This window comes from Coloeus monedula (assembly GCF_965178545.1).
Source record: "Coloeus monedula genome assembly, chromosome: 3".
In the NCBI taxonomy this organism is placed as follows: domain Eukaryota; kingdom Metazoa; phylum Chordata; class Aves; order Passeriformes; family Corvidae; genus Coloeus; species Coloeus monedula.
In genome coordinates this window covers 30275105-30301031 of record NC_138783.1, presented here as the reverse complement: position 1 = coordinate 30301031, position 25927 = coordinate 30275105, and the positions used below count along the sequence as shown (strand labels likewise).

General features: G+C 47.2%; 1 protein-coding gene across 1 annotated transcript; it reads right to left on the bottom strand.

Annotated features, from left to right (window-relative positions):
• Window positions 1-3449: 3449 nt before the first annotated feature.
• Window positions 3450-14354, bottom strand: LOC309571159 (solute carrier family 2, facilitated glucose transporter member 3). The gene is made up of 10 exons (XM_082278422.1): window positions 14228-14354; window positions 11218-11313; window positions 9776-9936; window positions 9262-9502; window positions 8926-9088; window positions 8109-8296; window positions 7651-7755; window positions 7128-7229; window positions 6691-6894; window positions 3450-6168 (listed from the first exon to the last, which is right to left on the bottom strand). Exons 1-10 carry the CDS (start codon window positions 14240-14242, stop codon window positions 5956-5958), a joined length of 1488 nt encoding a protein of 495 aa, XP_082134548.1. The 5' UTR covers window positions 14243-14354; the 3' UTR covers window positions 3450-5955.
• Between the last annotated feature and the right edge of the window lie 11573 nt (window positions 14355-25927).

The window sequence follows — 25927 nt, the reverse complement described above, 5'->3', positions numbered from 1 at the left end:
CTCTTACCCTGAAGAACCACTGAGCTCTTCCCTGTGATTCATAAGCTACTGGAGTGCTATTGGGCTTCATTTTATTTTGTGCGCAGGTCAAGGGCCCATACTTTGGTTGTCTTCAATCTTTCACTTCCTCAGTCTCTTACCTGCTTCTTTTAAAGTTCGTATTCCTCTCTTTTAGATCCTGTTCCACCTTTTCATACTTATAAACGTCTTATCTTCCTTCCAGGTCTTGGGTATGGTTGCTTTTTTTCCCTTTCCTCATTCTCCTGCTACACTGCTGCATCCCTCCACATGTTCACCACTGCTCCTAGCTGTCATCCTCTTCTGGTTCTGCATCCTTATGCCTTCCTCAGTGGAAAATTATTCTGGTGACTTTGCCCTAAACCTTGAGGACTCTTTAGATCATATACTAGACTCAAAGCAGAGTTATTAGGTTAAGACTGTCACTGTGAGATTTGATCCATACCAGAGAGAGCTCTTTGCAAGAAATAAGCAGAGCAAAGGAGAGATAAATCTAGTCCAGACCCCAAAGAATTCAATGTAACTAGATAATATGCAGTCTGAGTGACAATAGCACTTGGTGACAGGAATATAAAGGAAGCAATAAACATAGGAGTTTGTTTGTGATGGAGAATCAAATTTGTTAATGGAAGGCAAATTTGTTCGTGATGGAAGAGACTAAAAAACAGGATGAAGCAGAGACCAGAGATGGAAAAACAGGGTGGTATCTGACCAGGCTGATCACTACATGGATGACCAGTTGCTGGTTCAGAACAGGATCTGCAGTGGACCCTCAATGCATGTCACAGTGACTGGTGCACCAGTATGACTGCCTTACACAAACCCATGTGACCACTTGCTAAACAGAGAATGGTTGTGCAACATAGGCAGAAAACAGACTTAGCAGATCAGTCATGTGTCTATCAGGCCTGCTGAAACTTATGGAAGAGGAAGAGACAGTTCTTGTAAATACTGTGTAATTTAGTAAGGTATAGCATAGAAACAAGGTTTATCACAGCAAGTGAATTGTTTTAAAAGTTACAACGTGCCTCCACTAGAAATGGAATACTTTCAAGTAACACCAATTAAATTGTTATAGCAATATATATTTTAGGAAAGAAAACCATTTTCTTTCCTTGTCTAAGACAGCCTGAGTGCTGCCTTTTCCCAGCAGGGTTTTATGAAGACAACTGTCTCTCATTTGGTAACTCACACTGTAAAGAGATTGCCAGGCTAAAGCACAAGTGACAGACCAGAGCCATGGACCCCAGGTTTTTCAGTAAGCATCTCACATGTCTTCAAAGAGTCCTTCTGAGAGTGAAGAAAATGTTAGAATTGTGTCCTCGGTGGGGACACAGAAAGTCTGAAAAAAAAGCCAGACATAAATTTTCTGTGCAAAAAAATGTGCATTTGATTTACCTGCTGGCAGGGCCTTTCTCACAATGTGTACAGTGGGAGAAAAGGTAGTAATGAGTCACCTCCTGATGCTGCTCCATTGGGGCCCATCACAATGACATTGGCAGTGTCTCCACACCTTCTTTCCTCTCAAATGAAAGCAGTGATGGCACAATCCCCCACCAAACTAGCAAATGTTCCTTCTTGGAGCAACCCTCAAAGAAGGGGTTAGCAGCTTTGCTTGGAGGTAAGACTGCAGTCCTGCCTGTGCTCTCACCTTCCCAAGGGAGAAGCTGCCCCATATCTCCCAGCTACTGAGGTGTCTAGAATTTGTGTCCTCGTTTCAGAACACAAAACCAAATAAAAAGATTTGTATGCTGGACACGCACCAGTGAAATCTACCTCCAATAAAATGTGGTTTGCTGGAGGTTTTTTTCCCATGTTTCTTCTCACAGAAATAAACTGATTTTCTGGCCCGGTACGCAAAGACATTGATCAGAAATAACACAAGCAGAAAGTGCCAAATGTTGGCAGTGATGCTGTGATACTCTATTGTGCTCCTGCCTGTACAACAGCACTGAAACCTTTGATGTGGCTGATATCACTTGGGACCCTTGGGGTTCGTCTCCTGTCCACTCAGCAGTAGTTTCACTCCAAGAATGCTCCAGGGATTCATTTCTGTGGGGTATTGTGGTGGCTACAAGAACTGCCTGCATGCTCACTTGGATGTGAACAGTTTCAGCTGAAAACAACCCATCCTCAAACCATTTAATTGCATTCAAACCAGTTAATTGCTAACAGGTTTTCCTTTTCAAGTTTCCTTACAATTTTGAGGACTAACCAGATCTAAACCAAAGCCTTGTTCCCTACCCAAAGTTTATCACAAGAAACTACACAAGAGATTAATTTAGGGTTCAGCAAATCACATGCTTTGGTGCCAAATGATTTTGTTCTCTGATTCCACTTTTGACAAAGAAAACTGAAATGTTAAGAGTTAAGTTTGAGCTGGATATGCTTATGAGCTTGGATGGCTGGGCTTTATTTTTATAATTGAGCTAGAATTGAAAAACAATCCTAGACAGATTAGCCCAGGGCACTCCCCTGCTCCAAGGCTGGTTGCATACCAAGCTTAGCAAAACACTGGCGCGAGCTAGGAACACGCAGCAGCCAGCAACAGCAGCTTTCAGAAAGTCTTCATGGGAGCTCTGCTATGCTGAGCTTTTTCAGGCTTTATATTGTTCCCTACTCTTTCCTTGTTTTAGGCTTGGAGCAGCCCGCTGACTCTGGAGTTGTATTAGCCATATTCCTTCTCTAAGGTACTCTGGGGTCTGCCATCTTTTCCTTCCTTTCACTTCATTTCATCCTCTTCTGCTGAAGGAGATTTTGTTCACATAGCTTTGAGAGCAGCCCAGAGCCCTGAGAGTGCTCCCTGAGCTATGGGATCAGCTCCTGGGGCAATGGGATTCTCTCTCCACCACCCTGCTCCTTTCCAGTATCCACTACTGAGCATACATAGGCATGATCTCAGAGCAGGACACAAAGGTCACATCCCAGACAGAGGGAGGTAAAGCACCAGCTACACTGCAAAGGGCTCCTTCCTCCTCCTGGCAGAGGAGCTGAGGACTGCAGTGGGAACAGAGCAGGGGCTGATGTCTCAGGTTCTTTAGCTCTGCACAGGACTCATAACCTCCAGCCACTTTTCCTCTCCCTTCCTGTTACACTGGGAAAGTATTTGCACACAAACCAAAAGGATTTGGGCAAACAAGAACCAGAGAAGCATATCTTTTTAGTTTAAAAATTGCTAACACATAATGGTGAGGGAATTAAAGGTGATTTGCATAGAGGCTGAGAAAAATTACCACTTCCAGTAGGATAAAACAGCAAATCCAGAGTGCTGAGCTACCCAAAAAGGTTGCAGGATAGATGCTGGTGACATTTCAGGGTGCAGTCTCAGGCTGTGATAAAAGAGAAAGAGAAGACCTACAGGATAAAGGTAAAATCCAAATCAGGTATTTATTTCATATTTTTTATTTCAAAACCAGGAAACAACCACATTAATAAGCATATAAAATCCATCCAAAATATTCACAATGCTGTTACAGAAAAAGAAAATAACAAAAATACCATGTGAGAAAGGCCAACACATTTCAGTCCAAGCCAACACACATCTGATGCAAAGTATGTAATGCTCTTATGCACAGCTGTGGGGAGAACTTCCTAACATACATACCCATAAATATCATGTCTGGATGTACTGGAGGGTCAAAGGATGGGCACAGAAATCTACATAACTGAGCCAAAATACCAAATTGAGAGAGAAGTCTTATATAATACTTCTGAGAATAATTATCTGGCATGTAAGCCTGATAAAAAGCTTGGGAAAACTGGATGTAATATGATTGTATTGTGCAAAGCTGGGGCATTTTAAATTAATTCACAGGAAGCATTTAACAGCAGCAAATTTAACTGATCTTTGCAACTGTTTCTCATTAGGGAAGGTAGAAATGTCATCACTAGTTACTGAAAATGTCGGACAGGCCCCATCAGAATATACATCAATGGGAATTTCTCTAACCTGCTGTGAAGCATTGTGTTGGCAAGAAAGCTTGGGCTATCCACACTACAAAAGTCTTGCTGTCATTCCATCCTTTCTAAGCCTTTCTTCCTTTTACCACCTCAGAATCTGTGGGCCTGCCTCTCTTCTGGGATATCCAGTAATGAATTCCAGCAGGTCACCCTGAGTTTGACCAAGTCCAAAAACTGCAGCTTGATCTCAGAAGAGCAGGAGTTTAAATCGGACCCACCCCTGTGCTACCTGTTCTGTGCAGGTCTGGACAGGCACAGGCCTGGACCCTATCACAGAACGCTGCAGTGAAGTAAAGCTGCCCCTCCTTGACTGCAAGTGTACCCTATGTGCTACTTTTTGCCTGCCTGACCTGAGCTGTGCTAGCTCAGCAGCAAGGGTGGGGGATACACAAACTCAACTGCCTGGCGGAATGACAAGCGAGGAGACGGACACTTACTGATGAACAATTACCGCCTGCCACATCCCTCTGAACAGAGGCACTATTACAGAGCTGTACACGTCTACAAAGCACACTGGTGAGCACCACAACATCATGCAGACCTTTCAGAGAGGATATATGGGGCAAAAAACATCTGGCCTTCAACCAAGCAGGGGACTGAGCACTACAGACCTTTCACACTGCTGAACTAGCAAATTCCAGTAGCTCTGGTGTCTAGTCCTGCATCTCTACCCTTATGAACTTACATGTACCACAACTGACCATGCCTGTGTCCAGAAGGGTCATGCTACATGCCTCTGTAATATTTATAGGAACAATTGCTAAGAAAATACAGCTTGGAAAAATAATTTTTATCCTCACACTCCTTTAAATGACAATCTGCAAATTTCAGACTTTATGACGTACTAGACTACAAATAGAGAAGCCAAAAAGAAATAAAATTAAGAGAAGGCAGGAATAATTACCTTCTGGTTTGCAATCACCACCCTCAATCATCCATAGAATGCTTAAAACCATGTCTGAAAATATAATCCAACAACATCCATTTTATTAAGATGCAATATCACACTCTCATCAACACTTGAGAACAATTATTTAAAATAGCCACCAAAAATCCCTAATAACAGAGATTTTAGTGCAGAAACATACCTCTTTCCACAAGTACACAATTCTTTGAATTTCTTTCCAGAGGGCACCAATAACACCAATAACTCAAGGTGATGTGCATAATTGGCTCTGCTGTACATACCACATTAAATGCTCAACCTCCTTTTTAGTACCACATTTCTCCTTTACAGTCTTATTGCACCTCAAGTCTACAGCATCTTTTGTTAGAATAGCTATTTCTCTTAAACTTCTCCAATTTCATTATCTGTACATTTTTGTACACCATTAAAAAAATAAATATTTACAAAGTGACATACAAATAAATAAACTGAAGTAAAAGTATGCTTTCAGTCTGTCTATACAAAAAAAACATTAAAGGGCAGGAAAAAAATATGCATGTGACTTGGTCCCCTTTTCCTGAGGCTAAAAAAAGTGCACACTGGATAGGAAAAAGCAAGATGGTTTTTTGGTAAGCTTGCTAACTTCCAGTGTAACACCATATATACACACACAGAGTAGACTCAAAGGGCTGGGGACTCGTTTAGCGGGTCACTTCAACTCACTACAAAAATAGTGATTAGATTCAAATACATAATGGTCACTGTGTGCATAAGTATGTTAACCCCAAACGGCCATTTTACGTGAGAAAAGTAAAAATATTGCCAGCTCTTCTCTGTTCTCCTGATGTTTGTGGCAGGAAAGATGAGATTATTTTTGCAAGTGCCAGGTGCTTTCCAGTATGGCAGACCACCCATATCAGATTTGCTTAATGCTGGCAAGCCTGGCAGAATGGGCGAGCATGTGGGTGAAAAGAAGAAAATAGCAGCAATTGAGGAGGGGAAAAATGTCCCAGTTCTCATGGTTTTCTTTACTCATTCCTTTAATGACTCTTTAAGCATGTAAGAGTTGAAGAATGGGTGTGTCATGGATCTTAGGCAGCTGCTTTGTCAGCTTGTATGCTGTTCAGCTCCACCATGGGGCTCTTCTGGGGTGACGTGGGGGCATTTGCTCCTCGTCCTTCAAAGCCCCTCGAGATGTCTTCAAAAGTCCTGCCCTTGGTCTCTGGCACTTTGAAGAACGTGAAGACAAAGAAGATGACCAGGAAAACAAGGAAGATGAGGAAGACATAAGAGCCACATAGTTTCTGCAGGGAGGACAAATGAAAAAGGTTTCATTTTGAAATTACATGTAAGGTCATTTACTGTCAACAGGTTAAAATTCCAACACCTTTCTCCAACAGTGCCCTTACTGACTTTTTTCTGTCATCACAGCATTTTTAAAATTGAAATCAGGTTCCCATGGGCTTCTAAAGGTCTTTAATCTTCCTGAGGGTGACCAAAATTGAGGCTTTTAAAGCAAAAGCCTTGATGTCCTAACTAAGATGGTTCTTCCAAATATTTGTAAGCTACAACTAGTTAAGACAGCAGAATATAAGGTGAGCAACAGCCTTCAGTAACAATCTTAACACTGACTCAGGGACCTCTGGGAGACTCATGGACACTGGAAGACTCACCAGCCCACTTCTCAAAGCAGAGACTACTTCCAGGAGAGGCCAGGTTATTAAAGGTCATATAGTCGTGTCTCAGAGATGCAGGTTCTGCTACCCTTCCGGACACCTATTCCAATACTGCAGTGCTCTTACAGTGCTTTATTAGCTGAGACTTACCTCTGCATAGGGGAAGAGCATTCCCACCAAGAAATTGGAGGTCCAGTTGGAACAACCAGCCACTGCCATGGCTGCAGGTCGTGGGCCCTGGCTGAAGAGTTCTGCCACAATGAACCAGGGGATAGGGCCAGGGCCAATCTCAAAAAGAGCCACAAAGCCAAAAGTGGCAACAATGCTGATGTACCTGATCCAGTCCACAATGTCCTGCAAGGGAACAAAATATGATCAGCACAACACCATCTCCAGTGTCACAACTTTCTCAGCTGCACTGCGAACACTGTAGCAGTTCCCAGAGTTATAAAATTGCTCTTTCCACTGCACACTTGGCTCTAGCCCCAGCTCTACCTGCCTACAGGGCAGCATTGTAGAGCAAAGCAGACGTATAGTCTTACAGGTTCCTGCTGGGGTCAGCCTGGGCAGTAACATTGATCACTCACCTTCAGAGCTAAAGCTACAGTCATAACAGCAGCACACACAGCCATGCCAGCCAAACCAACTAAGTGGAGGGTCCGGCGCCCCGCACGCTCCACCAGGAACAGCTGGAAAGGAGAAGGCAGAAAGAAAAAAAGAAATCCATTACTTTGGCAGCAAAAGCAGGCCAGGTTCCCTTGCTCAGTATCCTGCATCTCTTACTTATCTGCCTGTAAACCTCAGTGACCATGGTGATCTCAGTGCAGGTCACCAGGCTGCTCCATACTCAGCACAAGTTCTTCCACTCTGGTTCTTGCTACTGCTTTCTCTCATCATTCTTCTCCCCACATGCACTCCTTTTCCACCTTCTCTTTCATCTAAGGCAACAACACCTCTTTCTGCCTATCTCTCCTCCCACCATGCCTTTGATGCACTCTTGTCTTTGTTCCTACAGGTCAGTGCATAGCCCAGTGCTTTGCCTGGTTACTTGTCTGCAGTTCCATATGCCAGGAACAGACCCAGGCAGACACACAGCCCTATTCCACTCACCGACACCACAGTGAAGACTGTGTTTACCACACCAGCTCCAATGGTGGCATAGACAGGCTGTGTGATACCAGCTCTTTCAAAAATCCCCGTGGAATAATAGAATACCTGGAAGAGAAGAGAAGGTTGGACGCAGTCATGATTCCATGTTTGAGAGCATGTCCCTCATCCTCTGCCTAATGGCTTGCACACCCAGCAGGGAGTTTCTAAGCAACACTCCACACTATAAAACACCATGCTTCCAGTCAAGGTTCATTCACTTGGTGCAAGGCTGCAGTGTCTTGTGAGGAAAGCAAAAGCCATAATATCCACTTTCCATCTTAGCCAGATGACAAAACAGTGACCCTCCAGTCAAGGCACAAAGAGGTTTTGGGACTCATAGATCTCTCCACACCAGTGGCAAGTGCAAGTTTAGCCAGAGATAAGGGAGGCCCAGAAGATGGGACAGGAAGGTAACTCACAGCATTGATGCCTGAGAGCTGCTGGGAGAGCTGCAGCATGATGGCGATGATAATGGCTTGACGGTAGTTTGGAGAACGGAAGAGCTCTGGCACAGTTGCTTTCTTTTCCTGGGACATTTTAGCACTCTCTTCTTTCATCTCCTGGATGTCTTGAGACACATCTCGATCGCCACGGAGCTTCTGGAGAACTGGAGGGAGGAAGCCAAAGGTGTCAGGTATGAGACACACCTGCTGGCTGTGGGGGGTGTGCATCCCATCCTGCTATTGCAGGGAGGGCATGGCAGGAAGACTGAACACCTCCAGTTGGTGTTAAGGCCTGCTGCCTGGGAAAGACCAAGCCTCTGCAGGCAGCCTTGCTCTTCTTTTCAACCCAGAGGTCAGGGTGCTGTGATCAGCACAGAAACCAGATCCTGCTCATGTTGATTGATCTACAAGCTTATGTTTGATCCTGAAATTCCGTTCACACTCTTGCCAGAGCCGACCCCAGCCCTCCAAGCTCCCTGTTAAATGCCACCTATTTCCTGCCTTTCAGGAGGAGCTGGTGGAGTAGCAGCAGCTGGTGCTGCTACATCCCACCAGGCCAGGTGCCACTCCTCACATCTTAATCCCACCTGGAGTCTCTGTTGGGTTGCCAGGTTTCTCATGCTTCCTGGCACTGGTGCAGCCTAAAGGATGGGAAGGTAGGCCAAGCCTGGTGCCCTCCGGGAGTCACACCCTAATCCACCACAGGCTCCAGAATCAGTCCTGGCCTCCCACTCAAGTGCAGTGCAGGCTGAGAGCCAGAACACTGCCCTGCCCCTTTGAGATGAGTCTTTACCTGCTTGGGCTTTCTCCTCCTCCATCTTGTTGATCAATAGGAAACGGGGGCTTTCAGGGCAGAACAGAAGACCTACACACTGCAGGATTGCCGGGAGGACCGTGAACCCCAAAAGCATTGGCCAAAGCCCTTCAGTGCCCATGATTGCCTCCAGTCCAAAGATCTACACCAAGAATAGGAGAGAAACAAGAGTGATTTTAAACACTTCAGTTCCTCACCCCCACCCCAGTATGACAGGATCCACATAGTGCACCTGATGGCAATTAAAGCCCTCCTCGCCCTCTCTCAGCCCTCCTTCCCCCACCCAAGGGTAGGATCAGGTTGTACCACGCCTACCTGAGCCACCAGGATGCCCACAACAATGCCCAGCTGGTTGAGGGTGCCAAAGGCGCCGCGGACACTGGTGGGTGAGACCTCACTGATGTACATGGGCACAAAGCCGGTGCAGAGGCCACAGAAGACACCAATAATGAAGCGGCCAAGAATCAACATCTCCACTGCCTTTGCTGCCTTAGAGAAGGCCATGAGAAGGCCACCAGCAAAGGCCAAGATGTTCACCAGAAGCATGGAGTTCCTCCTGCCAGGGTAAAGATGTCAAGAATGAGCTTAAACTGGCAATACAGCGGGAATATTAGTAAAGGTAAACCTGCCCATCATCTCCCATCTCAGGGGTGGGAAGAGAATGGAATAATTCCCATTCAGCTCCTGCCTTGGCCTGCAATCCTTTTTGCAGCCCACACATTCTTGCTTCCTCCTGAGACATCTCTTCCCACCTCTGCCCTCTTCCTCCCAATGCTCCTTTGCAGAGGGAAAAGTTCTCCAACAGATTGCATCCCTCTTCCCAACTTACCTGCCAAATCTGTTTACAAACAGACTGACTGAGAAGGAGCCAATCATGCCTCCTACAGAGAAGATGGCCACAGAAAGTGACCACAGAGAGGTGAGGAGTTCTTGGGAGACAGCCTTCCCACTCCTTTCTGACAGAGTTTTGTTGAAAAACGTCCGGATGATCTGCAAGAGGAATCAGGTAGAGAGTCACAATCCAGAGGGGAGCCTGCTGTCTTCCTTCTGCTTCCTGCTGCCATGAAAACAGAGATAGACCCAAAAATGCAGCAATAAGTTATAAAAGGGAAAATGAGGGTGCAGAAGGAGGAGCTTGCACTGAAGTGGCAGTATGATGAGGGAGAGTGCTTCACTCAATGGGGGGGGGGGGCAGGCAGGGTACCCACAGGACAGCAGTGTCTATTAAGGAAAACAGGCTTATCTTCTGAATATTTCAGATGAAGTGAGTCACTGGTGGCTCTTGGGAAGAGGCGTGAGACAGCTGGGAGTGAAAGGGAACAAGAAAACATGACCAGTGAGAGGATGGGAACATTTCTGGCAATGTCAAAACACTGGCAGCAGGGTTAAGATTTCTGGGATAGAAATAGTTGGAGACACAAGGCTTCACTGAAGTAAACCTGAAAAATTGTTTATTTTTAACATAATGCTGCCCCATGGGGATGTGACAGGGCCACGTTGCTGATTTCCCAGGCATCTCTCTAAGCTAGTGAGGTAAATTCTGGCATGGGCTGGGGGGGGGGGGGGACGGACAGAGTGTCTCCCCCAGCAGATGGCAGCAGGACATTAGCTAGGGAGGGACCAACCCCATCCCCCATCCTGTCATGAACATCGCTTCCCGGAGACAGGGTGGATGTGGTATTCATGACTCAGTTCTTGACAGAGGAACCATCTTAAAGTTACATGAAAACCACATCTCATTTTCTTCACGTCTTGGTTCTTAGGCTGCAGTCATGGGATGATTCGGTCAGAATGGCCAAGTCACAACCCTTTTGCAAGTACTGAATCTATACTTAACACAAGGAATGAATAAACAAATAAAATAAAGAAACTTGAAATAAACTAAATTAGGGCAGCTGTAATTCCTACCAACCCTTAACTGTTTTCTGCCTGCTGCTCTCTGCATTCCTTCTGCCATGGTTGGTTTATTCTGACTCAAAACCAAAGTGTCTCACATTCCTCCACACACCACATATGGCAGATGGAGCCACCCTGCCCTTCCTGCGCTCCTAATTAGGAGAATTAACCTCTCTGTTTGCTCTCTCTCCTCCCCAAAAGTTTGCCCTTCCTGTTCAATGTTGTATTTGAAAGGGGGCTTTAAATGCCTTATTGACTACATAAACCAGAACCAAATTATTGGCTGCTAGGGAGACAGTCCCTCTCCTTTCTACACCACTGTCTTCCCATCAGCACCTCACTCATCCCACCTCCCCAGCTCATTCCTCGTCTCACCTTCTCAGGTGCATTAATTACACCAGTGTTGTACCCAAACTGGAGAGATCCAATGGCAGCAATGCAAACAGCATAGACAAGAGGCGCTGTGATTTTCTGTGGAAAGAGAGGGAACAATTATTTAGTTAATTTAGCTTTCTACACAACTTGAGTTTCTCTTCAGCATAAACAGCAGCTGCCGCTCATAGGTGCCATCTGCGAGGGCTCTGAGGGCAGGGAATGGGCTTTTATCCAGCAAGGGTGTGTGGGTACCAGTAGCATCCCTTGGATCCCCCTCCCTAGAAAGGGAGATGCAACTATACAGCAGGAAAAGTTCTGTGACTACAAGTAGGAGGGCTTGTCAGGGCCACCCCTTTATTATCTCCTGACCTTCAGCAACTTTTCGCAGCTCATTAGTAATGAATACACTGGCTGCATTAGTGGCTGTTATTTTGGGTTGATCTGCTTTACAGAAGCTTTTGCTGATCTCTGGCATGTCATGAAAGAAGGGTCTAACTCTTTCCTGCGCCAGCTGACAAGTTCCCATAAATTGAGTCACAGATCTGCCCATGAGCCACACGGGCAGTCACTCATAACAGTTACAACACGCACTCTTCAGCGGCAACAGTGTTTTTCCCAGGCGAGAGCTTCCCAACCCTGCCCCAGGGCACCTGGCAGAGCAGCATGCCTCAAGAGGTGGCAGCAGCTGCTACCAAGCTCCCCATCTATTTTTCTTTAAGTTGTGGCAATAACTGGTATTTTAAATTATGTACGCTGCCTGGAATTTCAGTGTACCTGAATCTCTATTTAAATAAAAGACTGCTGAGCCCTCAGAGCCATAGGGAAAGCCTGAAGGTCCAACCTCAGAAGCCCCACAGACTGAGAAATTTAAGTGTCAGCGAAAAGCATCTGACATTTTGTTCATTTTTAAAGCTCGTGGCATTTAAGCCAGCTCTGAGTGAGGGAGGTGTGGGGGAGCAGGTGACTCAGGAGTTGGCACTTAGGCAGCCAGTGCTTGAGTTGGCACAATTTGGAAAAATTGTGTTCCTTCCCATCTCAGGAGGTTTGAAAGCTTTTCCAAAAATATTAACAGTTCCTTTTCCAAGACTTTCCTATTATTGTACTTAAGCCTGGCAGAGTAAACTACTTGTTGAGGCCTACTGTCACAGCTCTTCCAGTCTCTCACTTTCTAGCTCGGCTCCAGGACTAGTGGTTCTCAAACTGCCCAAAGTTTTTGACAATAACCTTCTGTCAGTGCTCATGACACCTTCACCAATCTTTTCAAGGCAAGCACGTCTGTGCTTCTGGCCTGCACAGCCCTCAGACACAACCAGTTCAGCCTGAATAAACAGAAATTGAGGAAATTACTCTCAGCCATGGTTTCCTGCATCTACATCATGTAAATGTCCTCCTGCCCCGGTCAGTGGTGGAGACAAAGTGGACAAGGAGCAGATGAGCACAGAGGTAGCATTCACACCTGAACACACCATAGGCAGTCCAGGCATTCTCACAGGCACCCTGTGACCGCTCCCCTCTTTTTTATCTCAAGGAGATTTGGCAGAGAACCACAAGGACACAGCACTTTCAAAGCATCTGGATGCCTGTAGAAATGCATTATAATATCTAAGCAGTTTTAGGACTCCAGGCCAGGCCATCTCTAGCCAGCAAGTATGGCAAAGCTGCAGGCAAACCCCAGCTCTCCACATGGTTTACACAAAAGCACCTTTCCCCCAGGACTCTGCTTTGTCATGGCTTGCAGTGATCTCAGCTGGCCTTTTTCTTCTGGGTGCTGCAGGGACCACAAGGTCCCTGCTTTGTGGGTACCCCTCACTGAGGTGGTACATAAATAAACTGTAAGGAGGTTAGTTGTTCTACCCTCTTTCCTACTTCTTCTCCTGGCTGTTGCTATTCATCTCCTACCCAGCCTCCCACCACCTAGACATCACACGGCATGACCCATGCCCTCCAGTGAGCCAGACTGTGATCTAATGTATGGATAATTTGTTAATGCTGCAAGTGCCTCGCTTCCCGAAAGGCAAGCGGGCAGCTCGGAAATAGCACAGCTACACCCACTCTATCTAAAGGCTCAAGACTGAGGTCTGTACACCCCAGCACGGAATTCGAACCACCACCCCTCCCTCCGACCACAGGAATCGGCTGCATTCATTTCCCAGGAGATGCTCCTCACCAGCTCTCCTCCTTCACTGACTGCAACCCCAGAGCTGTACAACTTGTTGAGCCCGGCAGGAGCGGCCTCTCAGCGCTTCTCCGAGCGACCTTGACCAGACGCTCTCCCTTCCTCTGCCTCATCCTCTCACGCTGTCCTCATCACCCTCCCAACAACATGGCGATGAGAGCCCGGGCCTTCTCCAACTCTGGCTGCTCCCGTGTAATTCCCCGGCATCCCGCACCAGGTCCAGCTGGGTATTTGCTGTCTCCCTTAGCACGTTCAAACACACGCAGCCATGAGCTCACTCCACTGCTGCACACCTCACTCGCAGCTGCAGATGAGCAGATGTCCCCTGCTCTCCATATGAGAAAGAGGGGAAGCCCATGCTCTGCCACCTTCTTGAAATTTAAAAATGCCTTTATAACTCATACCACCACCACCCAAAAAGCGCCTTTAAGGGCAATCCCCCTTTTAGCATCCTAAACCCTGGGACAAACCGAGTGCGGCGCCGCCAGCGAAACAAACCTCGTGATCAATACCCTACAGCACGGACAGCATCATGTGCATCATCAGGCCACGCGCACGAAACCAAATCGATCCAGCGACCTGCGACAACCTCTCCCGAACTGTGCGGTCCTCCCCCACTCCCGCAGGCAGCCGCCGAAGGGCCGAGAGCGGCCCTGCCGGGACCACCACCGCATCCATCCCCACTGCGACCCGCAGACACCGGGAGACGGCGACGATCCCCGGCCGCACGCCGGTCGCGACTGCATCTCACCACCCCCAGCCCTCCGCCGAAGCGCCCGGCGACCCGAGCGACGGAAAAGAGGGCGAAAAGGAGCCCGCGTTCGCCCCCCGTACCTTTTTGGCATCCATGGTCGGAGGCTCCCGGAGCACGACTGCCGGCGAACGGCCGCCCGCCCGCACCTAACGGAACGCGCGAGAGGCTCCACGCCCGCCCACGCCCGAGACTGCCGCGAACCCGCCCCGCGCACACCTCCCGCCCGCACAGCCGCGGATTTATGGGCACAGCCATGGGAGGGGAGGCGCAGGGCAGAGGGCGGGGAGGGGCGGGGCTGAGCTGCCGCCGGGCAACCCATCGCCGCGAGAAGAAAAAAAAAAAACACCAAAAACGCAGCAATCACGAAACACCCCCCCCCCCTCCCGGAGCCCACGCCCCTCTGTGACGGGAATCTGCGTGCGGGGCGGCCGGGCCGTGATGGAGCGGGCCGGGCGGGGGCAGCGGGCCGGGCGGCCGTGGAGCGGCGGCCCCGCTCCCCGCGCCGCAGGGAGCGCACAAGGAGCCAGCACACCTCGGATGCCACGCGCGAAACGCTGGCTCATGGCACAACCAGTGCTTTGCACCGACAGCAGCTGCGTGACGTGAAGCGACGTCTTTATTTATTTTTCGTTGTATTTAGAAATAAGTATCTTTTATTCGGTCTGTGAGCCAAAGCAGCAAGGCCGGCAGTGACGGTGCAGAGGCAGCCACACAAACAGCAGGGGCAGGAGCCTTGAAGTCAAATGCTGTGCTCTGCGGGTGGTCCTCCCACCTCGCAAAGCTGCGGATGAAATACAGCTCTGGATGGCTGCGTTTCGGGGATTGTTTGTCTGGTTGCCAAAAATACATTTTTCATACGATGATAGAATCTACAGGGGCAAAGCTGAAGCTGGATCTAGTCCCAGACTTATACCCTTCCTTACAAGGGCAGGTAGTGACAGGACACGGGGGAATGGCTTCAAAATGACAGAGGGCAGGTTTAGATCAGATAAGAGGAAGAAATTATTTTCTGCGAGGGTGGTAAGGCACTGGCAGAGACTGCCCAGAGAAACTGTGGATGCCACATCCCTGGAAGTGCATGAGGCCAGGTTGGATGGGGTTTTGAGCAAAAAAAGTAAAAAGTGTCACCGCCCATGGCAGGGAGATTGAAACAAGATGATTTTTAAGGTCCTCCCCAACTCAAACCATTTGATGAGTCTATAGTTCAATCAAACACTACTGTGCTCCACATTTACCGTCCATCCTTCAGGTCAAACAATTGCCAAACTCTTCCAGGAGAATAATGAAGAGCTGTGCTTTGAATCAAGCAAAAGCGCTGTCAAACAATAAAAGTCTTCCCTGAATTAAGAATCTGTCAAGGACTTTGACTTCAGAAAACAGCTATGGTTGAGAGCTAGGGCTGGGGACAAGAACAGCGGGGAAAAAACTGACTTACCCTGGTTTTTATTGTTAGGAAAAATACCTTGAGACCGGACACCACTTTTGCCATTAAATTGTGGGGAACTGGAACAATCCCATTTTAAATTCGATTCTGCTGTTTATTTGGTGTTGTCACCTGCCCACACATAACTGGAAATTAACAGGTCCCTCACTCACTCTCAGAAACACCCGTTTATTTTATGGCATTTATGAGGGTGAGTGATAAACAACCTCATGGGGTATTTATGTGTTATATTTATTTGATAAATATCTCATGGGTATTCCGTGTGCTGTTAAAATATTATTGCCAGAAAAAAAAAAACAATGTGGAAGGGCAGGGGATGCTTGCACAGTGCACAGTCCTCTTTCTTCAGCTGTGTGACAAAAGCTCCTCCTCACACCCAAAAAGGAGCACGGAGAGACAATGGCAGAAGGAGGCCCCCAGCTAACACTCTGCCCCAGCTACTTCCAGGCCCCTCACAAGAGCTATTAGCACATCAAAGGTGGTATTTTCATACACCCGGAGAAAAACAGGGACACAATGCCAGGTGACAACCCGGATTAAGGACACCCTGCCTGGGCCAGAGCTCAGGAGAGCCATCAGCCCAGGTGCGAAATTCATCACAAAGCCAAAGCTGGAGCACCTTTCAAACTGTGAAAGAGGCAGTGCTGTGCACGGGCGGCATGGACACCTTGCAGGATGCAGGGGAAGAGCATTTTGGGATTGCACAGGACTTACTATGGGATGCTTAGAGGAGGTAACAAAGAGGGGAAAGGGAGAGATATGGGGAAAAAAGGGACAGTTGTGTGAAAACTCTTGGCTGACCAGCACAAGTGTCCAGCCTTGTCCTGCACTTGGTTAGCACAGTTTGCCCTATCTCGTTATTAAATTCTGCTTTTGGCTCTGAGGTGCTCTCTGTAGGGGTGAGTACCACTGATAGCTGCTTGTCTCTAAGGGTGAGGCCATGCCAGGTTGGCTCCCGTGAGGAATCGGGAGTATCCTGGCCATCCATGCAGACACCTCTGTGTGTGTGTACCAGCAGCAGGAGTGGGGCTGCAGCCTTGTGCCAGCATCAGAGACTGCTGTCTGTGGTCAGACTGTGTGAGCCCAGCTCCTTGGAAGGATCCACCTCATCCTATTTACATGTGTACATAAACATGTATACTCCCCACTGCTGGAGCTCCATCCTGCTCCTTCTGTGAGGTGACTGGTGCTGAATGTGTGTCTGTGTAGCTCTGTGAGGCAGCCGTGTATAACACAGCGTGTATGTGTGGGTTCATGCACGTGCCTACGGGGAATACAGGGTCATTCTTGCTACTGGGAGCAAGGAGCTGTGTCAGCCTCACCTCTGCCAGGCTGATGGGTCCAGCCTAATTCCCTAACACTTTGTTTGAGTAATTCTGGCTCGCATTTTTCTTTTTTCTAGCTTATTTTCCATTTGTTTGCGAGCATGGCAAACTCCACATTGAATCTGATCACCCATCTGTCCCAAACTCTGGCATTAGCTCTGGAAATATTCATTTACTGGTTAGTGTGAGAATTTGCCATATTTGTGGAGGCTTTAAGCATATTCACATTTCAGAGACAATCTTTGGACTGCATTCTTCTGAAATGTCCTCATTCATTGTTTATTCTTAACCCACATAAGTCTGTTGCAAATGCTGAGCAATCCAAACTTCAAGATTAGATTAAATACATACATAGCTACCGGTCCAATTTAGAAGCAATAAAAGTTTAGCTAAAAATTAAATTTCTAACAAATAATGCAGAACATCGTGGGTAGTACGTCTTTATTTTACAGAGCTGGAGAAGTAAACAGTAATATAAAAGACTGTTTCTTTCTCAAGCTCAAAATGCATCAACTGCACCCCCAGTTTCCCTAAGGAATGTGGGGGGAAATACCCATTTCAGTGAGTTTTGCCCCTATGTGATCAAATATTTAGATTCGAAGTTTGCATCACAGCCCGTTCCTCCTAAATACCAGTTTTGTTTCTCTCCTGGGACACACACCTACCTCCCACATCATGGCTAATTCTTCTGAAGGTCGGCTGTTGGGGGAAGTACCTTAACACCTCCTTAGCAGAGCTATCTGGTACTGCACCAAGTGAAACTATTCACCCAATCTTTTTGTGAATAATACTCGTGCATTATGCAAAGTGCAGTTACTGGACTAGGATGGAGGCCCACTGCATATGGGCAGCCAGACCTAAGGTTGCTGGGGGAAGGGCCAGGCAGAACCCGTCCCAGGTAGAACTTGATGCTGGCTGCCCCACATGAAACACCGGTGTCCTAACCACAGAGCTATGGGGATTGGGAAAGGCTTGTCTTTTGCTTGACAAGCTTTTTTCTTTTTGGCTTTGAGAACACTTGCATGTCTAAACTAGTGCATGCCAACTAGCATTTCATTTCCAGAGAGCTTCCATTTTCTGAGAAAAGCTGGTTTAATCAGAGAATCCCTAACATTAAGCAAGAGCCCCAGTAATGGGCAAGCCTGCTCTTATTTTAATTTATCTCAGGGACTGGAGCTGGCATGTGACCCCACAGAAGCACCTTGCTATGGCTTTTTGAGAATGTCAGTGGAGGTCCAGGTACAGTTCTCTGGCAAACACATTTCATATACAAAAGGCCTTGGCTCAAGGCAAGAATGAGAAGGCACCAAAAATTAGGTGCTACAAAAATAAAAAACCTAACATTTTTGATCCTGCCCATGCCCCTACAACCTAATGGGAACACAGACTGATCAACAGGGATTGATCAACCACAGGATCATAACACTGGTGTCCAAGCTCCTGGCAAGCTGTATTTCACCTGCTTTACTGAATCTGCCCAAGCTGCAGTTCAGTGGTGCTGCCCCATATGATGAAGCTCTATCCAGTCTCTTTCGCCTCCACATTTAGGGAATCCTATCTCGTGTTTCTTCTTATTTTGCCTGGAGAACAAATTCTTCAGAGATAAGAGGAGCAGGGACAAGGAGGATTATTATGCAGTGTTTGCCTTGAGAGCTGATTTTGTGCTTTTCTGTTTGTTGTGTTTATAACAAAAGAGCATTCAGAACAAAAGAGAGAGAATGAGAGCCAGCATGGGCCAGATGCTTCCCCCTCAAGCCATGAGTAACTTTTATTGTTGAGAGGAGGTTAGTAGGAGGGGGGGAAGAAAAGGAAGAAAGATAAAAGAGAGAAACAAGATGATGGGTGGGATGTAGGTTGGCCTGTAAACAACAGGAGGTTAAGCTAGTGAGAAAAGAACCAATGGAAAGACAGAAGGCAAAAACAAAAGGACATAATGAGGTGAAGAAAGAAAATACTAAAGCAGATTAGAAGTGCAAGGCAGAGGAATAGAAGAGAAAAGGAAGGAAAAGGCAGCAGCAAAATACCAGAGGAAAAAGGATAACTTGTGAATAGTCAGAAAAGATGAACAGACAGAAAGGTAGAGGAGGAAGCTGCAAAATTACCCAACTAAAAGAGCACGGACATAGCACTGGAGAGATCACGGCAGTAAACCTAAGACACCTTTAAATTCTGCAATTGTGCCCTCAACCTCGGTGCAGTGTAGGCTGAAGCTACTATCTGAAAACTTTGGTGATTAAGCTGGCTGGTTAATCTGAAGTAAACTGAAGTTAAAAGTTTTATTACTTTCACCATTGCTCTCAAAAGAGGAAGTATGTGTTGTAAAAAAAAAATCAGCGGAAACCAATATTTAATGCTTTAACAATGATTCACAAAGAGGAACTAACCTTATTAAAAGAATGAATAGTTCTGCAGAAACCCACGTGCTGGAGAGGAAGCCAGCATCCCCTTGAAAATTCTGTCGTGGTGCTATGTGAGAAACGTGACAACCCCCTGAAAGTCATGTAAGGTTTCCTAGTCCCATCTCCTATAACGCTTCAGGCCTTGTCCTCTTCTTTTGCTCCGACCTGAAAAAGACTCCTGACCAGCATCTAGGCCACAAGCCTGTTTTTTCTCCTGATTGATGTTGCCTTGTGAAACCAGGCTTTCTAGCAAAGAGAGGAGCAATATACCTGTACATTTCCCTTTTCTTGCACTATTTATTTATCTTGTTTTATTCTAACACTGGTCCATATCTCAGAACAGCAATAATTAAGTATGTGCATGTGACTCACAGAGAATGTTATAAATGCATGTATTTTTTTACCACGAGCAACTGCCCTTCTTATGATCTCTTTCAGTGTTTCCCTCCTCTTCTCTGGAATGTGGAAGTAAACTACAACTGAAACTGCCCCAAAGCCCATGTCCCAGTCGTGAACTGGGATGCTGCAGCATCTGGGGTGGTGGAGACAGCAGCAGAGCTGTGATGGGAGCTCAGGGCTGAGCTAGCAGGAGGCTGCAGGGCTGAAGGAGCGAGACGCTTTGGCCAAAACATGTGGTGTGGGCTTTTTCTATATCAGGTCAAAAAAGGGGCCATGGGAAGAGTGCTCCAAAACCCTGCACACTGCTCCTGTACTGAGATCCAGGCATTAAACCAATCTTCAGGAAGAGCTGCCTTATGCAGCCTGTCCTGCTCTCTAGTGCCAGCAGGGTCAACCACCAGAAAGGGGCAGGAGGAATTCCAGCATGTCACTGTGTTTTTCTCCACCCTGAGCAAGAAACTAAATTTGAAGAGTAATGTAAGAAAACAGCCTGGCTCATGAAGTTCAATTAAAGCCCGTCAGCATAAGCAGAGAAAAAAAATTGTACCAATCTGCAAAATTATGAAGAGAATTCCCTAGCAAAGTCCTGGGCAGCAGCATAGCTATAGGAAGACACACCCTGTTCAGGAGAGTGGTTGGACTAGGGGTTGGTTCATGAGGAGGTCTGGAGAGGAATAGAAGGTATGGGATAGAGGGAATTAGGGTTGCCAGTCATCTGAGTCCCCCTTCCTTCTTATTCCTTTTCCCGAGGGCTGAACAGTACATGCATAAGGACTGAGTTGTTTTTGACAAATCTTCACAAAACTAATCTTTACTTCATATTGCCCAAGAGATTACTATATTCCGATGGTAAAACGTTATTTCTTAAGGAGGGTGGGAATCAATTTTTCTTTGGAAGACATAAGAAGAAACTCTCTTTGGTACGTGCAGGGCAATGTGCCAGCCTGCAGAAAGGATGATGGGAAGTTTGACAAATGCAGCTCGACAATGTGCTCTGGCTGCTTAACCAGCTGCAGTGTTTCAGTCACACAGATACCGATCAGAAAGCATAAGCTTCCTCACATTTTATGCCCAGCCTGGTCAATCCAGCACCAGTGGAATAGGTGCTGGGGAATGCTGCCTGCTGGCACGCAGAGCCAGCCCGGGCCTGCACCCATGGCACGGAGTGGAGGTGTTTCATCAGTGTGAGCTGCCTTATCTCACGTCCCCATTTAGGCATACTCCTCACGCCCCAGCATTAGTAAGAGAAAACTACAGCAGGGCCAGCATACACACACACACAGAGTGTGCAGAGCTGAACCCACCCACTAGACCGACACACGCCCCAGCAAACACATACATTAACACAAATACATTGGCACAAACACACAGACACACCGGGCACGAGCAGAGCTGCGGACTCGCAAACACCACTTCTCAAGGCATTTCTCTCCAAGCCATGTTCTGCTCCCAGGTACCTGACCCGAATCACACTACATTTTCCAGCAACAGAGTGAAGGATTGTAGCCTGGGGCGGAGGGGAACAGAGACTGTGAAAATGGCTGAGATCACAAGTAATTATAGCAGCAGGATTCCTAGGAAAGGAACAAAGCCCCTGGCTAACCCTTCTCCACTCCCCTCACCCCTGTAATCTAAAGTTAGCTGTAAACACTCAGCGGGACCTGAGCCTCCCCCTGTCCCTATGCGGGCTAACAATGGCTAAACCGATCTAGGGCACCGGGGTTTATCATTCCTCTCCCAGCACGGGATGCTCTGAGCTGCCCCGGGGCAGTGCTCCCCTCTCCTCCCAAGCACAGCAGCCCGTGCTTGCTGCTCAGTCAGCAGGAGCACAAGGAGCAGCCCATGCAGGTCAAAAAAGGGGCGATGGGAAGGGTGCTCCAAAACCCTGCACACTGCTCCTGTACTGAGATCCAGGCATTAAACCAATCTTCAGGAAGAGCTGCCTTTTGCAGCCAGTCCTGCTCTCTAGTGCTGGCAGGGTCAACCACCAGAAAGGGGCAGGAGGAATTCCAGCCTGCAGCCTCATCATTCCATCCCATCCCATCCCATCCCATCCCATCCCATCCCATCCCATCCCATCCCGGCAGTTCTGCCCCATTCCCCCTCAGAAACAGGTGCCAGCAAACCGGGGTGGTATCTCCCCTATATTGTCCCCTCATACTTCTTCCTTTTCAGGGGAATACCACGTTTCCTGATTCGTGCTCTCTTGCCTCTTCCCCAGCCTCCTTTCTCATCCTCCAGTGATGCTGCCCCACTCATGTAAACCCATCTGGCTTTTGTATTGCTCCTTCTGGGTGCTCCACACACCCTTTGTGCTCCCCCAGGATCATTCCAGCACCCTTTCATGGCTCACTTGCACTCCTACACACGCGTGTACCTGCTTGCCTGTGGCCCTCCTCACCCCTTTGAAAACCAGAGTGGCTGCATTCAGCCAGCCTAGCTGTGCAAGGATGCTGTGCACAGCTGCCCAGGTATGTTTTGGTGGGCACGTGGAGGATTCTTTGGGGCCTGTTGCATTACAGTTGTATTTCTATATAAAATGTTCACATCTGAGTAACTTTATGTTCTGATACATAAACAGACACATAATGTGTGATGTTGTACACCTGTACAAACATTGGCGTGCCTGAGATTACCAGTGCATGAATTCATAATATTAATGGTATCATAATATTAAAATGTGTACATATTACTTATATCCACATATATATTTATGCACGCACTTTTATTTCTGAGTTTTAAATACCTGAAGATATTTGCACACATGCTAATTTGTACATACAAAGGCATGTAGATACACATGTGATCACATGAATGTACACATAATATATAGCTCTATCTTTGTTTCTGCTTGCATATCTCTGCTTGCTCACATTCATAGAGCTACTATATTTGTTTATATAGATGCATTTCTGTGTATCAGTAGGCACGTGTTCCCTCTTTGAAAGCCTTTATTTTTATTATTTATTGCTACTGGGCAAAGTTTACCCAAACTTCAATTTTCACATTCATAAAAATAAAAACAAAATCCTACAGGGGAAATTCTGTAGGTAAGGAAGAAGGGGTTTTTTACCTTTGTATTTTGTTGTGCAAAAAATATCACTCCTTATAGTGATAAGGTCTCAAACCCAGAAAAAAGGAAAGCTTGAACAGTAAAGATTTTGCTGAAAGCATTAAGAAAGTTAATGCTATTGACTAAATCCTCAAAAGAAATCTGTACCTTTCCAACCAGATGTGAAGGGCAATACTTTTAATATTTTACATGACCATTTGCAACAGGGTAGGCCACAAGTGCTGCTCTGCACAGCTTTACAATGAAGTGTAAGGAGAGCTTCTCTGTACTCTCCATTGGCAGCACCATGGAGAGGTTCCTGGGAGACTCACACAGGAGCTGTGGCTCCTCTGGCCCAGGCCTCTCCAGAGAAAGCTCTGGAAGCTGGAGAGGTCACAGGCCTGGCTGCATGGCCTCCTCCTTCCAATCCACGTCACTCCAGCAAGTCCTCTTCCCGTAATACTTTTGTTTGCTCTGAAACAGCTCTCACTGTGGCCCTGTTTCTCAGCAAGGTACAGGCCACCTGCTCAGAGGTCAGGGACCAAGAATAAGCTTTGACAAACATCTCCAGTACTGAGAAGCTTTGGATTCAAGTTCCCCAGAGACAAGACAGCTTGTAGGAAACAGGCTCAGCACCACTCCATGGCTTTTGCTCTATGAGAGAAAGCATTGATACCACTTGTTCCAGTAGGGGCTTCACTCTTGAAGTCACTCCTTCAAGGGGTTGGGGCAGACTACAGGTGTGTTCTGCATGGGAAACACCTTCACAGTTGGTTCTGACCCTGCTGCAATCTGCCTGAGCAGACCAGCAGTGGACAGGACAGCAGGGATGAGCTGCCCATCCCACAGCTCCAGGTAGGGCTGAGGTGGTGTTCACAGGGGAAGTCACCACACATCTTTCCAGGAGGCAAAGTGCTTGGCCTCAGGTCAGTGCTTCTGCACAGATTTGTTCCAGTTTAATTGACCAGGTGGGAACAGGGTGCACTTTGTTTGAAAGACATTATACTGCTGAATTAGCTCTCCTGCCAAGTGCATTATCGCTCTACAAACAATGTGAGTATGGGGAAATGCACCTGGGAAAGCAGAGACTAGATGCATGAGGAAGAGTGTAGATTCCTCTGTTGATGACACAGATAAGTAGAACTGGCCATTCCCCAGGTCAGCAATTGAAATAAAGAAATGAAATGGCAGGTCTAGGACAGCAAGGAGCCATAAGGCAGGGACTACACACTGGCCAGTCCCACACACTGGCCAGTCCCATATCCCTGTCTACTGACAGAGCTACAAGAATGGTAATCAGGGGACATATGGGGGAAACCATCCATGTGGAAAGACTGGGGAATCCACCCAGCCTTTAAACTTTGTGGTTTTAGCCAGTGGTCTTCTCCCCACTAAGCACCAATTTTAAACATCCATAGTTCCCCTTCTACAAAACTCTGCCCCAGGCAGGCCCAGATGTCACATTTGTACCCACTGGCCAAGTGCCTTAGTTTCAGTATGTCACATAACCCTCCTTTAGCCAGCTCTTGGCACCTCCTGCATTTGTGCATTCACCCTCTCAGGCTGACTGTCTTCTTTTTCCCTTTTTTCTCTTCCTTCAAGTCTGCTTCCATCTCTGTGGTTTCTCCATCTTTTCCCTACTGCTGTGTCTGTTTCCAAGCAGGGTACATCTTTCTATACACTCTCCCCTCAGCACGTATCTCTTCTTTGCCCTTCATATCAGTGGCTGCTCCTTTCCCAGCCACACTCCCCCTCATCATTCCCCCCATCATTTTTCATTGTGTGTGCATCCCTATTCCTCCTCCAGCCTCTGCTGCTGTGATCCTTCACTTGCATCCCAAGGTCCCTTGTGAAAGGACGTCATGGTCCCCACAGGGTTAAAAGCACGAGTGGGGGTGGGGAGCTGCCCTCCTCTGTCCTTGATTAATGCCATCAGCCTTTCGGGAGGCAGCAGGTGTCCCGAGGGAGCTGGGCTTCATCCTCATGCAGTCTCTCACGTCCTCAGCACTCAGGGGAGTGCAGCAGCCCTGCTATCAGCTGTGCCAGTGCCAGGCTGGAGGGAAGGAGGGAGGCCATGTAAAGCAGACTTTTTGGCAGACACAGCCAGTGCCACATGCGGAAACCTCAAACACACGAGGATTGAAGAGGATTGATATGATGAGTGACTGTACTTTATGCAGCTGGAGGATATTAAGTGTCATTTTCTGCGGAGGCCCCTTGGTCCCCTGTGCTGTTTGTGTGTTCCTCTGGGCTGCAGTGAGGCTCCTCGAGGCCTTCCCACATTATATCACGGAGTCCCTCCTAGTAATCCTCATTGTGACCCACCTATTCACACAGTTGTATGTGCATAACTCAGATCCCCAAACAGCTGAATTTCTAAAGAAATGAATACCTCACAGCAGCCAGTCTGACACACATCCGCCCTGGAAAACCGAATCTCCCTGGTAATGGGAGTGTGAAGAGACAGGCAAAACAGAATTAGATTTTTCAGGATGCATGGAGCAGGCATCTCCTGTTGAGACATCCACATACCCTCCACTCAGAAACACAGCAGGAGAATTTAGGGGGTAGGAATAAAACATGCTAAAAACAAAGGCCACCTGGCTGAGTGAGACTAAGCATTGGAATTTAGGTGTGGTATCAGAGACTATGCCTTTGAGCTAAAGTCCCCCAACTGAAGGACTGCTGTGTTACTCCTGGTACAGCCAGTTGGGACCTGATACGGGATTGGGCAGCATCTTGCCAGATTCTCAGTCTTCGGGGGATCACAGAACAATATGTCAAGTGCTTCAAAATGTGTCACTAATTGCACAGCCTCTCCCATCCACAAGGCACATACACATTACACCACTCCTGGAGCACTGTAGGATCTGGACATCTGACAGTCTTGATTTTTCACAGCACCCCACTGCAAGGAGAAAAGAGCCTTTATCAGATGTAGAGCTAATAAAGAACCAAGACAAAGAGAAAGAAAAAGCAGATCCCAGTCTGAGATGCCACAATGCTGAGCACTGCAGCACTGGGACTTTCTCAGTCCCTTAAATGGAAACCAAGAGCCCAGAAGGAGAAAAAAAAATACCCTGGGGAGCCATAATACAAAATGACACAGAAGAAAATAGTAAATCCCAGCACTCTCCAGGTTATACTGCAGCAATCAGAAC